Raw genomic sequence first — 16,156 nt, 5'->3', positions numbered from 1 at the left:
AGTTTTACCTGTTTTTTAGCGCCTGTAGCTACAAAGGATGTAAGTTGGAACTGACACTTGCTACTTTGTATACACTTCTCGATTCTCGCCTTGAATACATAGTACACACTGTAGCAAAGAGCTACCATTTATCATCTTTCCAGGCCACTGCTAAATTTTGACATAACGGAGCTGAACACACTCATGTAACACCATGGCGGATGATGTTAACTCTTTTCCTCTCTACACCTCCTCCCCCACCCTGACCTCCATTTCTGCTCTCCCCCTCCCTTCAGTCGCCAATCTCTCTCTCTTCTCCTCCTTCTAAACCTGATTTGGTTGTCACACTGTCACATCCCCCAGGTCTCCTCTTTTTCCTCCCTTCCTTACTCTGTCTGTTTTGTCTCTTTTTGTACTATCAGTAGCACAGAACTATGCTGCCTTCTTCTGACTTAGACATCCGATTTATTTGATACTCTGAGGCTTCCCTTACAAAGCTGGGGCTTCCTGGGCCCAGGTTGAGTGTGGCACCAACCCCTCTCCCACACAAGTATCTTCAATTACACATGGTTGTCTGTATGATTACCGAGCACAGAGAGAGTGTGACACAAAGCTATAGTGACAGAACACGTAGGGATGGGGGAGAAGCGGCAGAGTGGTGGAAAAATTAAGGTAGGGGTGGTTGGATAATGAGGCAGAAAGAGATGGAGGATGGACCAAGAGAGAAACATTTGTCCTTGGGTCCTTAATGGTTTAAAGGAGAAATCGGCTCTGTTTTCTTAAAACAAATTCTCATAATCTACAGGGTTTGACAGTTACCTTTTCCAGTTGATGATATCTGTCTCTAAAATTGTGTTGACTTGCACTCTAATTAGACTAAGGCAATATTCTGATTATTGCAGCCGTCAAATACCACCTTAACCAGATTATCTGATTTGCATTAATGTCTTAATCAAAACATATTGTTTTCTGTCAATTACAGACCACCAGTTTTTAGCACGACAGAACAATGGTATTGCACGTGGACTGTGCAGACAACATTTTTTGTTTTGTTTTACATGTTGTAATGGTAAAAGAAAGCAACAGAAGTTACTACAGTTTACCAATTTGTAATCAAACATAAGCATTCCACTGAGATATTGTTGCGTGCTATTAGAGAACATTATGTCAAAAATGAACTAATTTCTCATCATTTTCAGACAGAGCTATGAACTATGAACTCATACCTAATTATTGTGGAATCTGTTTGGAGAAATTTGAAAACTCAGCACACCTATCATATTTTCAACACTTTATTTGGTATAGGGACACCCACATAAACCTTTATTCATGTTTTGCTTATCTGTTTCATTTTCATTTAATGTTCTTCAACCAATTGATTACACAGAAAAAACACTTGAATTTAGATGATGACATTAATACCAGCATTAATTGGTGACAGTTTATACTGACAGCCTTTTATTTACTCTGGGACTCTCTTTACAGCCGACAGCTGCAGATATCTGTTCCACCTGCAGTCTGTAACAGGAGTGATGATGTCACTGTCAAGTGACAATTATGTACATCAGATCCGTTTGTTGTGCAACCAGCACCTGTTGAAACCTACAATTCTGGTCAAAGTATTGCCTGTAGTTCCACTTTTTTAAGTACCTATTACATTGGTAGACAGGTACACATAATAAAAAGAATAATTGCAGTGAACAAACCGAGGTTTATAGATTTATGGTTAAGGTGTAAATGGTTGTATTCATGGTCATTTATTGCAGATTTTAAGACTATAGAAACACCATAAACTGTCTTTTTTGATATAGAATCTCATTTTGGAAAGTTGCTAAATAGGATAACAAGCAATCCAGTAGATTATTTTCTGAAAGTTTCGCCTACTGCAAAACAATGTTGTATGATCGACAAATCATTGTTAAAGCATGTTTTTGTGTGTGATCTGATCTAATTATTTAATCCGTGTTGATCTTGAAAACAATAACTGCAAAACAAACTGCTAATGATTGATGATGTAGAAGATTATTCATTGTGGAATCTCATGTTTCCAGAAAACTTAACTGTCAAACTAAAGTTTACTGAGATAGTCAAACTCAGAAAAATAGGGAACAATGATAATTGTGGGTTCAGAACCTGAGTCTGTACTGAAACTGGATGTCTCTAATGGGATGAAGTGCTCCAAAACCCAATCGATTGACGTCAGTATCAGGGATCTTCTCATCAGGATTCTTCAGCTCAAACTCAAAGTAGACCAACATGAGGAAAACAAACTGTTTCAGCTCATTGTTGGCAAAGAACCTTCCAGGATACATGGAGACCCCTGCTCCAAAGGGCATATTGTAATACTTGACCTTGGTCCCTGCTTTGTAGAAATCAGTTTTCTTGCTCCCATCTGGATTCAGAAAACAGTCATATTTGATTGAATGTGGGTCAGGGTGGATCTCTGGGTTAGTGTGGAAAGCACTGTAAGGAAAGACTGCCATTCTATCACCCTTTCGAATATGGTACTCACAACCATCAGCCATCTCGAAAGTCATATCCTGGAGCACTGCTGTGACAAAGGAGCAGTGCAGCAATGGGTCAAAGGGTCTCTTCTACAGCTCTGTCCAAGATTGGCGTTTTCGTCAGCATGTCACAAGTCAGGTGGATCAAAGGGCCACCATGTAGGACTTCCTGGCCAGATTCCTTCAGAACCTTGTTTACCTCCTCTTTCACGGCTGCCAGTTAGGTCTTTCTCTTTGGCTTTCTCTGTACTTCCTTCAGACTTGTGTGATGCATTGCCAAAAAGGGATAAGTAGCCAGCCCTGAAAATAATATTCTAGCTGTACATGAATATCTGTCTTCCACCCAGTTCGTTTGATCTGCAGATGAGACAATGTTCTGCAACATCACATTCTGCAAATTACACATCATGGCACGTGTCAACACCTCCAGTCCAGCTCCCCTCAGATGTTTGTGGCTGGTCGTCATGAGAATCTGTTTCTCATTTCCTATAGATCTATAACCAAAGAGTTGTTGCACCAGGTTCCTGGCAAACAGGTTGAAGTCCAGTTTTTCTGGAGTCTCCTTAACAAATGCCCCCAAGGATAGAGGGTCTTGAGGGAATGTGATGTAAAAGCCTCCCAGCTGTACCATTAATACATCACCATGCTTTTTCTTCATCCTCTCTAGAAACTTAATTGTATCCTTGGGAAACTCCAAGACATGTCCCAACCAGGGGATGAGCCCCTTATCCAAAGGGGGTTCTCCTAGTCACTGCTGTCGAAACACCCCCAGAAGGTACAGGCCTCCAATCAGAGAGGCAAGGAAAGCAAGAAGTATAGGTAGCAGCATCATGGCTGATCCAAATCCTGCATTCTAAATAGGCTTTTGCTCCTCCCTTTGCTCATACGATCAGTTTTACCACTGCAAGAATCGCACACTTGTCTTTTATAGTTAGATAATAATTAAACAAATAACCACTACACAAACAATTATACACACATGTTACTGCATGTGACTAACCAACTCTTCTTTAAATTTCATATTTTTTCTGCTATCAGTGCTTAGAGACAAGATGTTTTATTACAAGTGTTTGCAACAGGAGATACACTTTTATGTCAAATGTCAGATGGCCTTGCTCTTATTATGAATCTAACTACCCATTTGCTTGCACAAAATGTTCTTTTTCAAGAAGGACATTTTTTTCACATTTACAAATTTACACTTTGTGAATCTTTCTAGTACAATCTGGAGCTGTTGGGGGCCTTCAGTTTTTCTCGAGGGCATGTTGACCGAGGTCAGTAAGGGACAAGCTCTACTCATTCACTTTCCCATCTAGATTATTTTTTTTATTTAAAAATTGTGACAGCAAACGTTGCTATAAGATATGATTTATATGATACGGTTCAAACATTAACATGGGTAGTCTTGATGTCCAGAGAAGTCAACCAAGAAAGAGCTAATAAACAGTTAATAGTTAACAGTTTATGCTACTCCAGCCATTTCAAAAACAGAATAGCAGGAAGAGTAAGAATCAACAAACCTACAGGTCCACAGCAGCTCTGTGAGCTACAGCACTGTATCTGAAATTCTATTTTGTAGTTCAAAAAAATACTTTCACAGTGTAATTTGTTTCAACTTTACAAATCTCTTGTCTTTTTCCTTTGTGTCTATTTTGTAGGTATTAATAGGTATTTTATTGGTACCTATGCAAAACAAAATTACTTTGAAATAAGTGGGATTTACCAGCAATACCACAATAATAGATCTTTCTCCATTATCTAAAGCTATGAAAATGATTTTGAAAAGTAACCAAAGCCACAAAAGCGAAATGCAATGTTATTTTTAACATAGTGCAGTTACTCATACATATATTTTCCATGTTTCTCTCCAGCACTGTGAGAAAACATAAGTGAGTGTCATAAAAAGCTTTACATTCTGATCTTGTCTGAATCCTTATTTCATCCAAACTATACCCAAGATATGGTACCGTATATCAGAGAGAGAGACCAAAGGTGATGGATTATGCCATTACCCACAAACAGGTTTCTGCACCAAAATTTGTCATATTCCTGACCTTGGCTCTTGAAATGAATACCCTCACCTTGCAATGTCACCTAAACTCTTATCTATTCTGCTCTATTTTCCTAGTGTTGTTTCAAATGTCCTGTTACAAACAGAAAATACCTCAGAGTAATGACATCCCTGTATTGTAAAATGTTAATTTCATTTAAATGAATAAGTATGTAGTACCAGATATAGTACAGAGCAATGAAGCCCAGTGGGATCAAAATAATGGACTGAATTGTAGATACTGGCTTGTAGAAAATCACTTTTCCAAACTCTTCAAGACTTCTTCTGAGACAGCCTGTTTACTCACATTATATCTATACTGGATGTTATATTCATGCACTCTAATTTGCATTTTGTTTAAAAAATTAACAAAAAATAAATAAATACATAAGCAGCTGTAATATGTTTTTAAATGTACGCCATAGAAGTATGATAATGTTTTATATGCATAACACACACCAGAAAGCATAGATTAAGAGATTGTCGTTAGATTTACCCTTTTATAGCCTAATTTTAGCCAGGGCAGCTATAACTACTTAGAATTCCTTTTAAAGGACTAATCAGGGTTAAACTGCTGCAGGGATGTGATCATGTTCAGGCAGAAAGAAAGCAGATAAGGATGCACAAGGACAGTTGTTTTGAAAGGCACTATTTGAAGTTATTGATTTTTTTTTTTTTCTGTCACAGGTGTTGGCGCTCATTTGAATGACCTTGCCTTGCTGCAACATCATCAGCTTGCAGATTCCCATGTATTTTAATTACCGGTCAAAACCTGTCAGCCTGTCCTCGTGTGTGCTGGTGTCTTTTCTTCTTTCAAAATAGTGTAAATGTTTTGAATGAAGGACTCTAGAATTATTTTCTACCATCTAAAGGTGCAGTGTGTAACATTTAGGAGGATATCTTGGCAGAAATTGAATATATGCATAACTCTGTTTTCACCTGAAAATAAGAATCGTAGATAGAATGAGCCTTTTATATCTAGACGAAGCGGGTCACCTTCTGTGGAGGCCACCGAGTAAAACCGCCATGTTTATACTGTAGCCCAGAACAGAAAAAACAGTGGCTGAAGATAGGGCCATTCACAGTTTTCACATGTTTCGTGGCAAACAAAGTTTCAAAGGAATGAGATTGTGAAGCGAGGGAGTTGCAATCTGCAACTACACCACTAGATGCCACTAAATCCTACACACTGGTCCTTTAAAAGCCAGCAAATACTGGAAAAAAACAAGATTTTGATCTGTCCTTTCGTCTTTTTTTTCTTTCTGCCTTACTTTCACCATCCTTTCTTCATGACTTTATCTAATTCCTTGACCTTTCTTCACCTCCATTTCTTATTCTTCACCCACCCTCTGTGGATCTCTTTCTCAGCTTGCTATTATTATGGCATAGTGAGGAGAAAAGGTGGTTTCTTTGTAATAAATTACAGCATAGGGCATTTCATGGAAGCATTAGTCAAAAATGACTTGCAGTACCAGGTTAAAATCCATATTTCTGGAATGGTTGTCTCCAGTGGAAAATAGGCTGTAAACCTTTTGGTACCACATTCTCTCCATTCAGCTACATTTGTCATGGACAGCGCACTAGTTGTGCAGTCTGACAAGGCCAGACATATCAATGTGTGTACGTTTATATACATTGAGTAAATATGAGTGGGAACAGTAAAAGTCAAATTTGATAGGTGTACATCAATGCAACACCCGGTGAAAGTGGCACTCAAAACAAGAATGCAGCAAATTCATCCACAATTTTAGATTTAAAGGATAGGCTTAAAATGTTTCAAGTCGGTCTTAAATTAATAATCAGATGCCCCCAAATACAGTGCAACAGTAATAAACTTGAATGCATTTTTACATAGAATGAATACTGTGGATTGGATTTTGTCCCCCATCACTTATATTGGAGGCACATTAGGAAGGGGTCTTTTATTGGCCGGTATAAGCAGGAGGAATGATTACAGCAAGCAAAACCTTTTCATATGAGACTTGAAAAATTGTGAAGCTTTTCTTTAAATAGTTGTCTCCAAACATGTTATTTTATTTCATTTCATTTCATCCATTAATTTCCTTTTATCTCTTGATACTTTGCAGCATTTTGAAGTAGTCATTGTGAGCAGCAGTCCATTAATAATTCTGTGTGTTTTAAACGTTATGAATTTAAACTAAAATTATTAGGTTCATAAACTATTAGTTATCAGTTTTAATATGAATCTTCCAAGCCTGACCCATACAGAAGTGCAGCATTCACTGCACATCCTCATCTGCTGTTGTCATCTCAAAAATATTTGATGTGTCTCGCCAAGGCACAATAAACAAGGCTGTATAGAGTGCCAGTCAGTCTAGACAACAGTTGTGGGATTAAAGAAGAGGATACTTTAAGGTCAAAGCACTCTGGCACCAAACCAGAACTTGTTTTAAGGCGGGTACTTTGAACTAAGTACAACTTAGTCAGCTACTTATCTTTATTTTATCATAAACCCCAGTTGCAAATCAGCAACATGATAAGAAGCAAGAAACTTTTTAAGGCACTGTGAAGAATTTGCAAAACAGGAAACAGTTAAAAAATAAAATCTCCCCACAAGGTCCATTTAGTTGAGTTACTGTTATCATCACTGGGAGGCAGAGGAATTCAGCTCAGTAATGTATAACATATCAGTGCTTTAGATACGCTAACATCCTAGTGTTCTCACCTTCTTGTCTGTCATGTGTAAGATCTGAGGAGCTTTAAAAAACTTTGGCTGTCATTTGTTTTTTCTGCATTTGATTTCACATGGAGTCTCTGTGTCTCTACCTGTCTGTGCCTCTCTCCTCGTCTTATTTCTCATCCTTGCCTGCTCATTCTTTTTTTCACATTGTTCCACCAGATGTCAACTTTGAAATGTCAACTCCCCCCTTCACATTGTCAATGAAACTCTGAGAAGAAGAGGAAGTAGAGCACATTCGTGGCTTCATTTTCCTTCCCCCTCTCGCCTCTCTTTTACATGAATATTTGTTTGTCTTTGTCTCAATCTGTTTCTGTCTTGCTATTTTTATCACAGTATTTCTTCCTGTCTACTCTTTTGGTCTCCCCTGTCACTTTTCTGTCCTTTACTTTGTGTCTCTCTATCCTTGTGCAGCTCTCAGCTGTACTAATGAAAGAATGACGGATGTAGGTGTTGGCTGGGAGATGGAGCCTGTCATTTATTTTCCGGTTTTCTGCAGGGCTTGCCTGAGGCCAGACTCCCCTCGGCCACAGACAACGTTACCACGAGAGCTTTGAGTCCACGCTGAGGCGACACACACGTACAATACAGTGTACTGCATCCATACATATGCACGAACGGACTACACACAAACATGCATACTGCTCCCACCCTGCTGCTACTGACAGACTGATGTTTGCTGGTGTCCCAGAGAGTGGGAGTCAAAACAATACTCAGTAATTGAATCCCTGTTGCCACTATGTACCTCTCTCTCTCTTATTGTGGCAACAATCTCTCACGGTCAATCTCTCTACTGAAGGATGTTTGCTTCTTTTACTTGTCTGTCTACATTTTCTTTCTTCTGTATGTCTCTTTTCCTAGCCTTGTGTCTTTTCACTCCTTTTCTTCCGATTATGTGTTCTACTTTTGTCAGCACCTCTGTAGTGAATCATCATTCCTTTCTGTATTTGCATGTGTGAAAGGTATGTGCTTGTATGAGTAAGGTATCTCTTCTGGGTAAAATTATTGTCTAGCCATGTGTCTATTTCTCTGCATGTGGGCATGTACAGCGCTAGTGTAAATACATTTGGGGGTGTACATGTACACATTTCCACCGGTGCACATTTGTGTCTTATATATGTGTGTGTATCCTCTGTGCACTGAATGACATCTAAACCAGTCGGCCTCCTCCATGCCTCATCGCTCTTCATTGTTTTCCTGTTCGTTTGACTGACATGTCATCCTCAAAAGATGTTTGCATCGCCTAGGCACTCTAGATTGGACACGCTCGCGTGATCCCAGGCTGGGCTGTGTTTGAAGGAAGACAGGCAGTTTGGTTCTGGTTTATTTATAGTCTCCCATACTTGTTCACACTCTGGAGACTATGTTTTGATTAGACGTCTCACACAGGGAGATCAGGGCCTCAGTAGTGGCACGTTATCTGTAGTATTTGTTTTAATGTTTGCAGATTTGTGAGGTGTGTCAAATCAGGACAAGTCAGATCATTTATGGAAAGTTTTCCATCATGGAGAGAAACTTGCTGGAACATAATGTTTGTTGTTAGTCTTAAACACAATCACAGCACACCACATTGCACTGGGCAAGAACATACACGAAAAAGTAGGCCACATTAAAACAACACATAGATGGAATGGAAAGAACATCAAAAACAAATTTTCTCACTTAGCCCCTAGTGGCAATGCAGATACTTTTGGATTTATTTGGCAAAGTTTTAATACATCTGTTCCTGAGCTCTAATAGAAAAAAAGAGTGCAAAAAAGTTGAACGGAATCTAATTTGTGGTGCTCAGAGCATTGAAAAATGACATTTAAATAATTCAACAGCTGCATGTAACTCTCCGGATAATCGACAGACCTCATTGTGAACTACTTTCTGAACCGGTGAACCAACCTTTTAAAAAATGGCGCTGTAACTACCTCTTAAAGAACACAGTTTATAATTTATGAGCATTTTGAGACACATGGGTTGATTAAGGGAGGGAGAAGAGTCAGAGAGATGGACAAGAGCACCTTCTACAGTAGTAACCCACCAACGTGTGAGGAAAATTCTTTGGTCATATCTCTAAGTGACAACTGTGACAAGCACGCCGCGCACACACACTTATAGAGGTGTGTGATAAGGTAATCCATTTACTGGTGGGGGCTAGTATCCTGCTATCATGCTGAATGATGGAAACCAGCTTTAATCTTTCAACTCTCCCTCACACATATACACACACACAGAGGCAGACACATTTTATCATTTCAAGGATTAATCAGCTTATGAGTATATGTAGGTGCTGAGAAGAAAACTCAACCCCACACAGATAAACAGTTAAATGTTTTCTCTTGAGCCAGTTGACAGGTGTAATGATTCAATCACAGATTGTCAAACAGTTCTGTGCTTTGAAATATCCTAGTTTACAGTTTTTTACAATTGCTAACTGACATTTCTCAATGCTCCAAAATGCACTCATGCAACCAAAACATTTCACACCACAAGTTCTCATCCACACCTCATGTCCTCTCTTGCAATCCACCTGGGAAATACACACACACACACACACACACACACACACACACACACACACACACACACACACACACACAACAAACACACACACACACCTGTCACAGAAGAGGGGCTTCTGACATTTAGTTTATTTTTGAAAGTCTTTGAATTAAGCCATGGTCCATCTGTCATTGTGTGTGTCTGAGTGTGTGTGTGTGTGTGTGTGTGTGTGTGTGTGTGTGTGTGTGTGTGTCCATGTCTTAATGAGCTCCGCAGAGCTACTTGTTGTTTTGATGTTTTATTCTATTGTTTATTCTATTGAAATCTAGTGCATTTGGCAGCACACACATTTCTTCTTTTTTGGGCTTGCTGTATGTGCGTCTCTGAGTGTTTGTTTATATCTGCATCTCTTTGTGTGTGCACAAACATGCATAGGCACTTTATTTGTTGCTAATTAATATTTTTTATGTCTTGGACATGGCAGCCGATTGACTAATGTTCCAGTTATAGTCCCAGAGGAAAATCAAATCAACAAACAAGAACCTTATTCTGAAAACACAGAAAAGGCAGCCTGCAGCTTTATCTCATGGTAATTCTTAGAAAATCCTTGAAGAAGCACTGAATCTGGTTTCATCACTCTGTATGAATATTCGATTGGAAAAATCCACATCAGCAAATATGAAGCAATAGTTGAAAAAGACACTTTAACACTGTCAACACTGAAGGTAAATGGAACAGAGGAAAGCATATACTTATATGTATAATTATACAGGGTGATTTTGGGTTTATTCAAATATGACTTTAAGAGGTTTATCCCCATTTTGTGAAAAGCACAAGATGTTCTGTTGCTAGGACATTTCACTCTGTCCCTTTCATCGTTTCATCATTTATGGGGCTATGTGCCAATTAACAAGTGGTGGTCGTTCTCTGAAAAAACACATATTTGTACATGTTTCACTATGTTGAAGCTACAGTTTAAACAAACAGCTCAATCTTGTGACATTCGCGAGTGTAGCCACAAGGTTATACCGCTGTGACAACATGGGAGAAACATTAGGTTTGGGGTTGGGTACTGCAGAGAGACTTGACATTTTAACATTACGTGGAGGACACATCTTCTGCTATCAACCACAGTCTGTAGCATGGAAAACTGGACTATTAATGGAACAGTAAACCCATGTAACCACCCTAATTGGAGTGATGCCTTGCTCTGATTATTGGCTATAATCTGATTATTATGTGCATGTAAACATAGCCATTGTCCAGTTACACTTCCCCTCATTCATTTTGCAATGCATGCCGTATGTAATTAGATCTTTATAATTGGCTTGAAGTGAACTCCTGTTCCAACTAACAATAACACACCCACACAAATGTAGCCTCCATCTTTGCTAGATTTAGGAAACAAAAGCACTTTGGTGAGGGAAGGATTGTGATTTTGGTTGAATCTAAAAAAATCTTATTTCTTAAGTCACTGCTTTTAAATAATACTGTTACTAAGTGAGTATAGTATCGCAAGATTGCTTATTTTGGTGGAGAACAAATGAAATATGCTGTCAGTAAACATTTTACTGATACATTCTGTATCAACGTTTTTGCGACTTGCCAGGTAATAAATATTCAGTTAATTGACAAAATTTCCTCATTATGTTATTAGAAAATGTAATTCAGTCAGGATTACATTTTCCTCAAAATGTATTTGCAGTTGCAAACTAGTTGTATAGGAGACATGGCTGGACAACAAGATGCTTCACAGAAGTGCTGGTAAACTGTTGTTTTTTTTAAAAAAATGGTTACAGAACTAAACCAAACATGGTAATTTTTACATCTTCGCATTAAAACAAACAAGATATAGCATGGTATATAGTGAGGTTTTTCTGGAAGGTGTGTTCTTGAATTTTGGACAGGTTAGTTTTTTTTCCTCCAGTCTTTATGCTGGCATCAGTATTCTCGTGTAGCTCTCAACAAGACAGTGAATAACTATAATCCCCAAAATGCTGAAGTATTCCTTACTGGCTGTTCACACTGACAGGGTGAAAAAAATGAAAACGCCAGTAATGACTTAAAGTTCCAGTGTGTAGGATTTAGTGGCATCTAGCGAAGTGGCTGAACACCGCTTGCATCTTTATTTGATGACGTGGGAATAAGAATTGGCTGTGAAGTGTGTATGAGAAACTGTGGTGGCCGCAAGAAAAGGCTTAAGCCCCTATCTACAACCAGTGTTTGGTTTTTCTGTTCTGGGTTACAGTAGAAACATGGTGGTTCAACATGGCTCCATGGAAGGCAACCCACAGCATCTTCAGATAAAAATGTCTCATTTTAAGGTAACAAAAACAAAATGATTCTTATTTTCAAGTGATTATACACTAATGAAAACATACATATGAATGTTCTATTCCATTTCTGACAATAGATCCTCCTAAATGTTACACACTGAACCTTTAAGTGCCAAATTTTGCATGTGAAACACCCATAAAATAGCCTGATAATAGAATATGAAAAAAATGCCCCCACATACTTTGACCTTTAATAGGCTTTTCTGATAGATACATCCACACTCACACATTAGTCATGTTGTGATGTTTTAATCTAGGGTGGCATATAATTTAGAAACTATTGAAAATTGTGAATGACAGAATGACAATGATTTGTGTGTGTTATTTTCAGAAGGAATACATCACCAAAAAACTATTTCAGTGTGTTCATGTGTGTAACCAATTGCCTTCAAGATGTGTTTTGCAGGCTATTGTAGTGTAGATTCTTTATTACTGTGACATAATTATCATGCCTGCAGTTCCAGACGTGCATGAGTCAGAGGTTTTCATGGTTTAATCTTATACTGTATGTTCTGCGGCTGATGTGTTTGTAGTTAAGATGAGAAATATCTCTGAACCACATCTGAAGCTGCTACACAAGTCTAGTGCAAGGAATGAGGGAGGGATGGAAGGAAGGAGGGAGGGCAAAGAAGGATAGAGGCTGCAGAAGATGAATACCATCATTCGTTCCCACACTCACTCCCTTTTTCCTCTCTGCACCATTGCTGCCTTCACAATGCACACCTACACATTTTTCCACACTTACTAAGGCACTGCAGCCTTTTGACATGTAGTAATCATAGACACACACACACACACACACACACACACACACACACACACACACACACACACACACACACACACACACACGACTGAGGTGCCAGATGAAAGAACACCTACATCAATGGCAGGACTGTGGAAGCGCGTGTGTCGTAGAGATAAAAGCATTATGCAACACATGCCAGCCTGTAACAACCCTTCATGTCATCAGCTATGAGGCAGCCCACACACACATTCATACAGTATATACACTTATGGGTCACATGATATTCGGTTCATCTGTGTGGAAAGACATATGGAAGACATACAGTAGAGGAAAACTAATGTGACAGGACTGACAGATTGAAAATGGCCTGTAGGAGTTTCCTCGGCCCAAAGGATGATGATGGGCGACAGCATGGTGGATGCATGTCTTTGTGTCTCATGCAAGAGATTTATGTTTCAGAAATGTCCAGAACAAAAACAATAAGACAACATCATGATGTAACTAACAGATAATGTGCTCTAATTATTAACATGTTTGTCTCCCTTGCATCGATTATTACCTTTTTTATCATGGAAATGAATCACATACAAAATTCACAAGAAATTTTTGTTATTTTTAAACCAACCACACATCCTGAACCTTATGAATCCTATCCTATAGCCATATTGACTGGTGTAACACATGTTACACTGTCAGAGTTTATTTTTTACCTTTACTTATTCAATTCAGTGCAGCACCGTTGACCTTTTCCAGAAAGCAAGTCTTTTACTGTTGCCCAATGACTGTACAGATAAATTACAGGACAGAAGCCCCAGAGACTAAGGTAAAGCATCATTCTGTCAGAGCTGAATGCCATCTACCCTCCTATGTCACATCATCGAGCAGTAAATAGAGTAGATAATGAGCAGTAAATCTCTAGAGACAATGTTAGGTCTCGTCTATGACAGTTTCTGCCACTTTGTGCTGCGTTATGCGGTGCAACAAAATATTTTTTGAGTCATGTAATAATTTTTTTCTTCTTTTCGGGAGGAATGCATGTTCTTGTTCTGTTAATATGAAAAATACCTCAAATATGAAGAAAAAAATATGACAATAAATAAAAAAAATGCAGGTATAATCATTTGCAAACACTGCAGCATTCTTTAATAAACTTTGTCCTATATTGCAACAAAAGATTTTCACAACTCTTGTCACAAATAAAAAGGTGAATTGAAAAGTAAAGAGTGAAAATCAACCATAAAAGGTTTTACAGTTTTTGTACATCATATTCATAAATTATTTATAATGTGTTACGGAATTGTAAAAATGTAAAAAACAAGAAGAATATGTGCAACATTTTGGGTTATAAGCTTTTTTCCACTAGTACCACTCTTAGGTATTTTAAAAGAACCATCTAGGGATGGGCACTGGATATTAGCTTAGGCTATAAATGCTGTGGTATGTGGCATTTGTTTCTGCAACTTGTCCTGATACAAATAAAATAAAGTGTTTTAAAATGGGGAGGGAGCCAGGGAGTGATTAGCTTAGCATAAAGACTGGAGGCAAGTTTAGACCATACACAGACAGAATTGTAAAAACAACTAGGAAGTCGCTGCCACCGTTTGCCAAGAAATTGTTATGCATGTTAACGCATGTATCCCAAAATGTTGAAGTATTCCTTTAAAAAAAGATCACGTCAAAATATCACACAAATGTATCATGTATAAAGGAGCTGTGCCTGCATTTGCCTCGAGGACATCTTCAGTCTACTTGGATTTATATCATACAAAACCTCATCTGTGTGTGGGATTTTGGACCATCTTCATAGGGCAAAAAGTCTTGGTCTTTGAGGAATAAAGGAGGAAGAGATCTAGTTCACAGATTTTAAATAAAAATTATGTTGACATCTGGTGACTGTAAAGGTATGAAGGACACCCGACATCACTCTGGTGTTTATAACACCATACATGAATTGTTTAGTGGTGTGTGTTTGTGTGTATGTGCGCTGGGCTATTATTAGGTCGGAGTATGCAAACATCTACCTGGCTCTCTAAAAGGTTTGGAAGTTATTTGGCCATTATGCAAAACAATCAGATATATCGCAGCAGACAGACTGTACCTGCAGATGTAAACGTGTCGAGTGGGAAATAGATGATTCATCAGACCGCATAACTGTTTGCTCATGGGTTCATATTTGTGTCCCTCAAATCCATGGAGGGATTTCTCAATGGGCCTACCAGGCACAGAGCGGGCCGTAGGGGTCAAACGGATCCTATAGGCAAGAGTCTCTGTGTGAAGTGACTGAAGATTTCTCATTGCACAGTGAAATGGGGAAAAAAGTTATTCCAGCGAACGGAAGGAATGACCTAAACATTCACTTTGAAGTTGTCACAAGAAAGAAGCCATCATGACATCTTCAAAGGGAGTGTTTATCCCCTCAGGTTTTCTGTTGGACGTTTAGGACTAGTGCTCCGTCCTGACATCACACAATACGGGTTCTCCGAGTCTGCAGGGATAAATCGAAAATGTGATCGCACAGTTGCAGTAGAAGGAGCAATTTTAGGCATTCCTGTCCAAGGAGCCATCATTTCATAATCCATGCTCACATCAAAATATGCATTATGCAAGAGGGAGATTCAAAGACCAATGGTGCTGTGAGAATTTGGGTTTCTGTATTGGAACTCCAGAGGAGCTCAAAGAAAAGTGAAGAAATGAAAATTACACCTCTACCAGAAGGGCAAGAAATGTATAAATCGGCATTCTGGCACATCTGTGAGTATTAAAAGAATCTATGCAGGAGGGCAAGAATAAATCAAGAAAACACCTGATCTAACATCTGCTGCCTTCTTTGGGATGTTCAAATGAGAATGAGTGAGATTTTTAACATTCAACAGATGCATTTCTGTTTGAACATTATTTTTTTTAAATAAATGATAAATTGAATGAAAAAACTCACTGTTGTGTTACCACTTTCATTTACATGTTTCCAGTTTCCTTGTGCACCAGTTAGAGAAACTGCAAAATTTTTGCGCGGATAATTAACAAACCTGATAATTAAATTTTTTATTAATGTACATTATTTGTGACTTGCATGTCCTGATTCTCTGTGAAATCTTATTTTTCCTTGCTGTGGCGCATATTCCATAGTTCCACTCCTTCCACAGTATTTTTTTTTTCTGCAAGAAATCTGTTCGAGTGTGACCTCTGTGTCTTGCCTCATATTGCTTCAGCTCAGCTTATAAATGTGGTCACATCAGACCTCCTTTGAAGTTGACATGTACCTCTAATTGAAATTAAACTTTGAAGTTACATTTTTCTTTCCATTTGGTGTTTCTGCTTAGTTATAAGATGTTTTAAAGTTCCAGTGTGTGA

At 38.5% G+C, this 16,156-nt stretch overlaps 1 protein-coding gene across 1 annotated transcript; it reads right to left on the bottom strand.

The window, feature by feature from the left end:
• Positions 1 to 1,450: 1,450 nt before the first annotated feature.
• On the bottom strand, positions 1,451 to 2,703 carry LOC127364571 (7-alpha-hydroxycholest-4-en-3-one 12-alpha-hydroxylase-like; the record flags this gene model as incomplete). Its single annotated transcript, XM_051402203.1, is given in 2 exon segments — positions 1,451 to 2,537; positions 2,539 to 2,703. Coding segments are annotated over 2 exon segments (597 nt in total), but the record flags the coding sequence as incomplete, so codon positions are not given.
• Between the last annotated feature and the right edge of the window lie 13,453 nt (positions 2,704 to 16,156).

This window comes from Dicentrarchus labrax, unplaced genomic scaffold, assembly GCF_905237075.1.
Source record: "Dicentrarchus labrax unplaced genomic scaffold, dlabrax2021, whole genome shotgun sequence".
In the NCBI taxonomy this organism is placed as follows: Eukaryota; Metazoa; Chordata; class Actinopteri; family Moronidae; genus Dicentrarchus; species Dicentrarchus labrax.
Note: the sequence above shows the minus strand (reverse complement) of the source record. Positions and strands in the feature narration are given on the sequence as shown.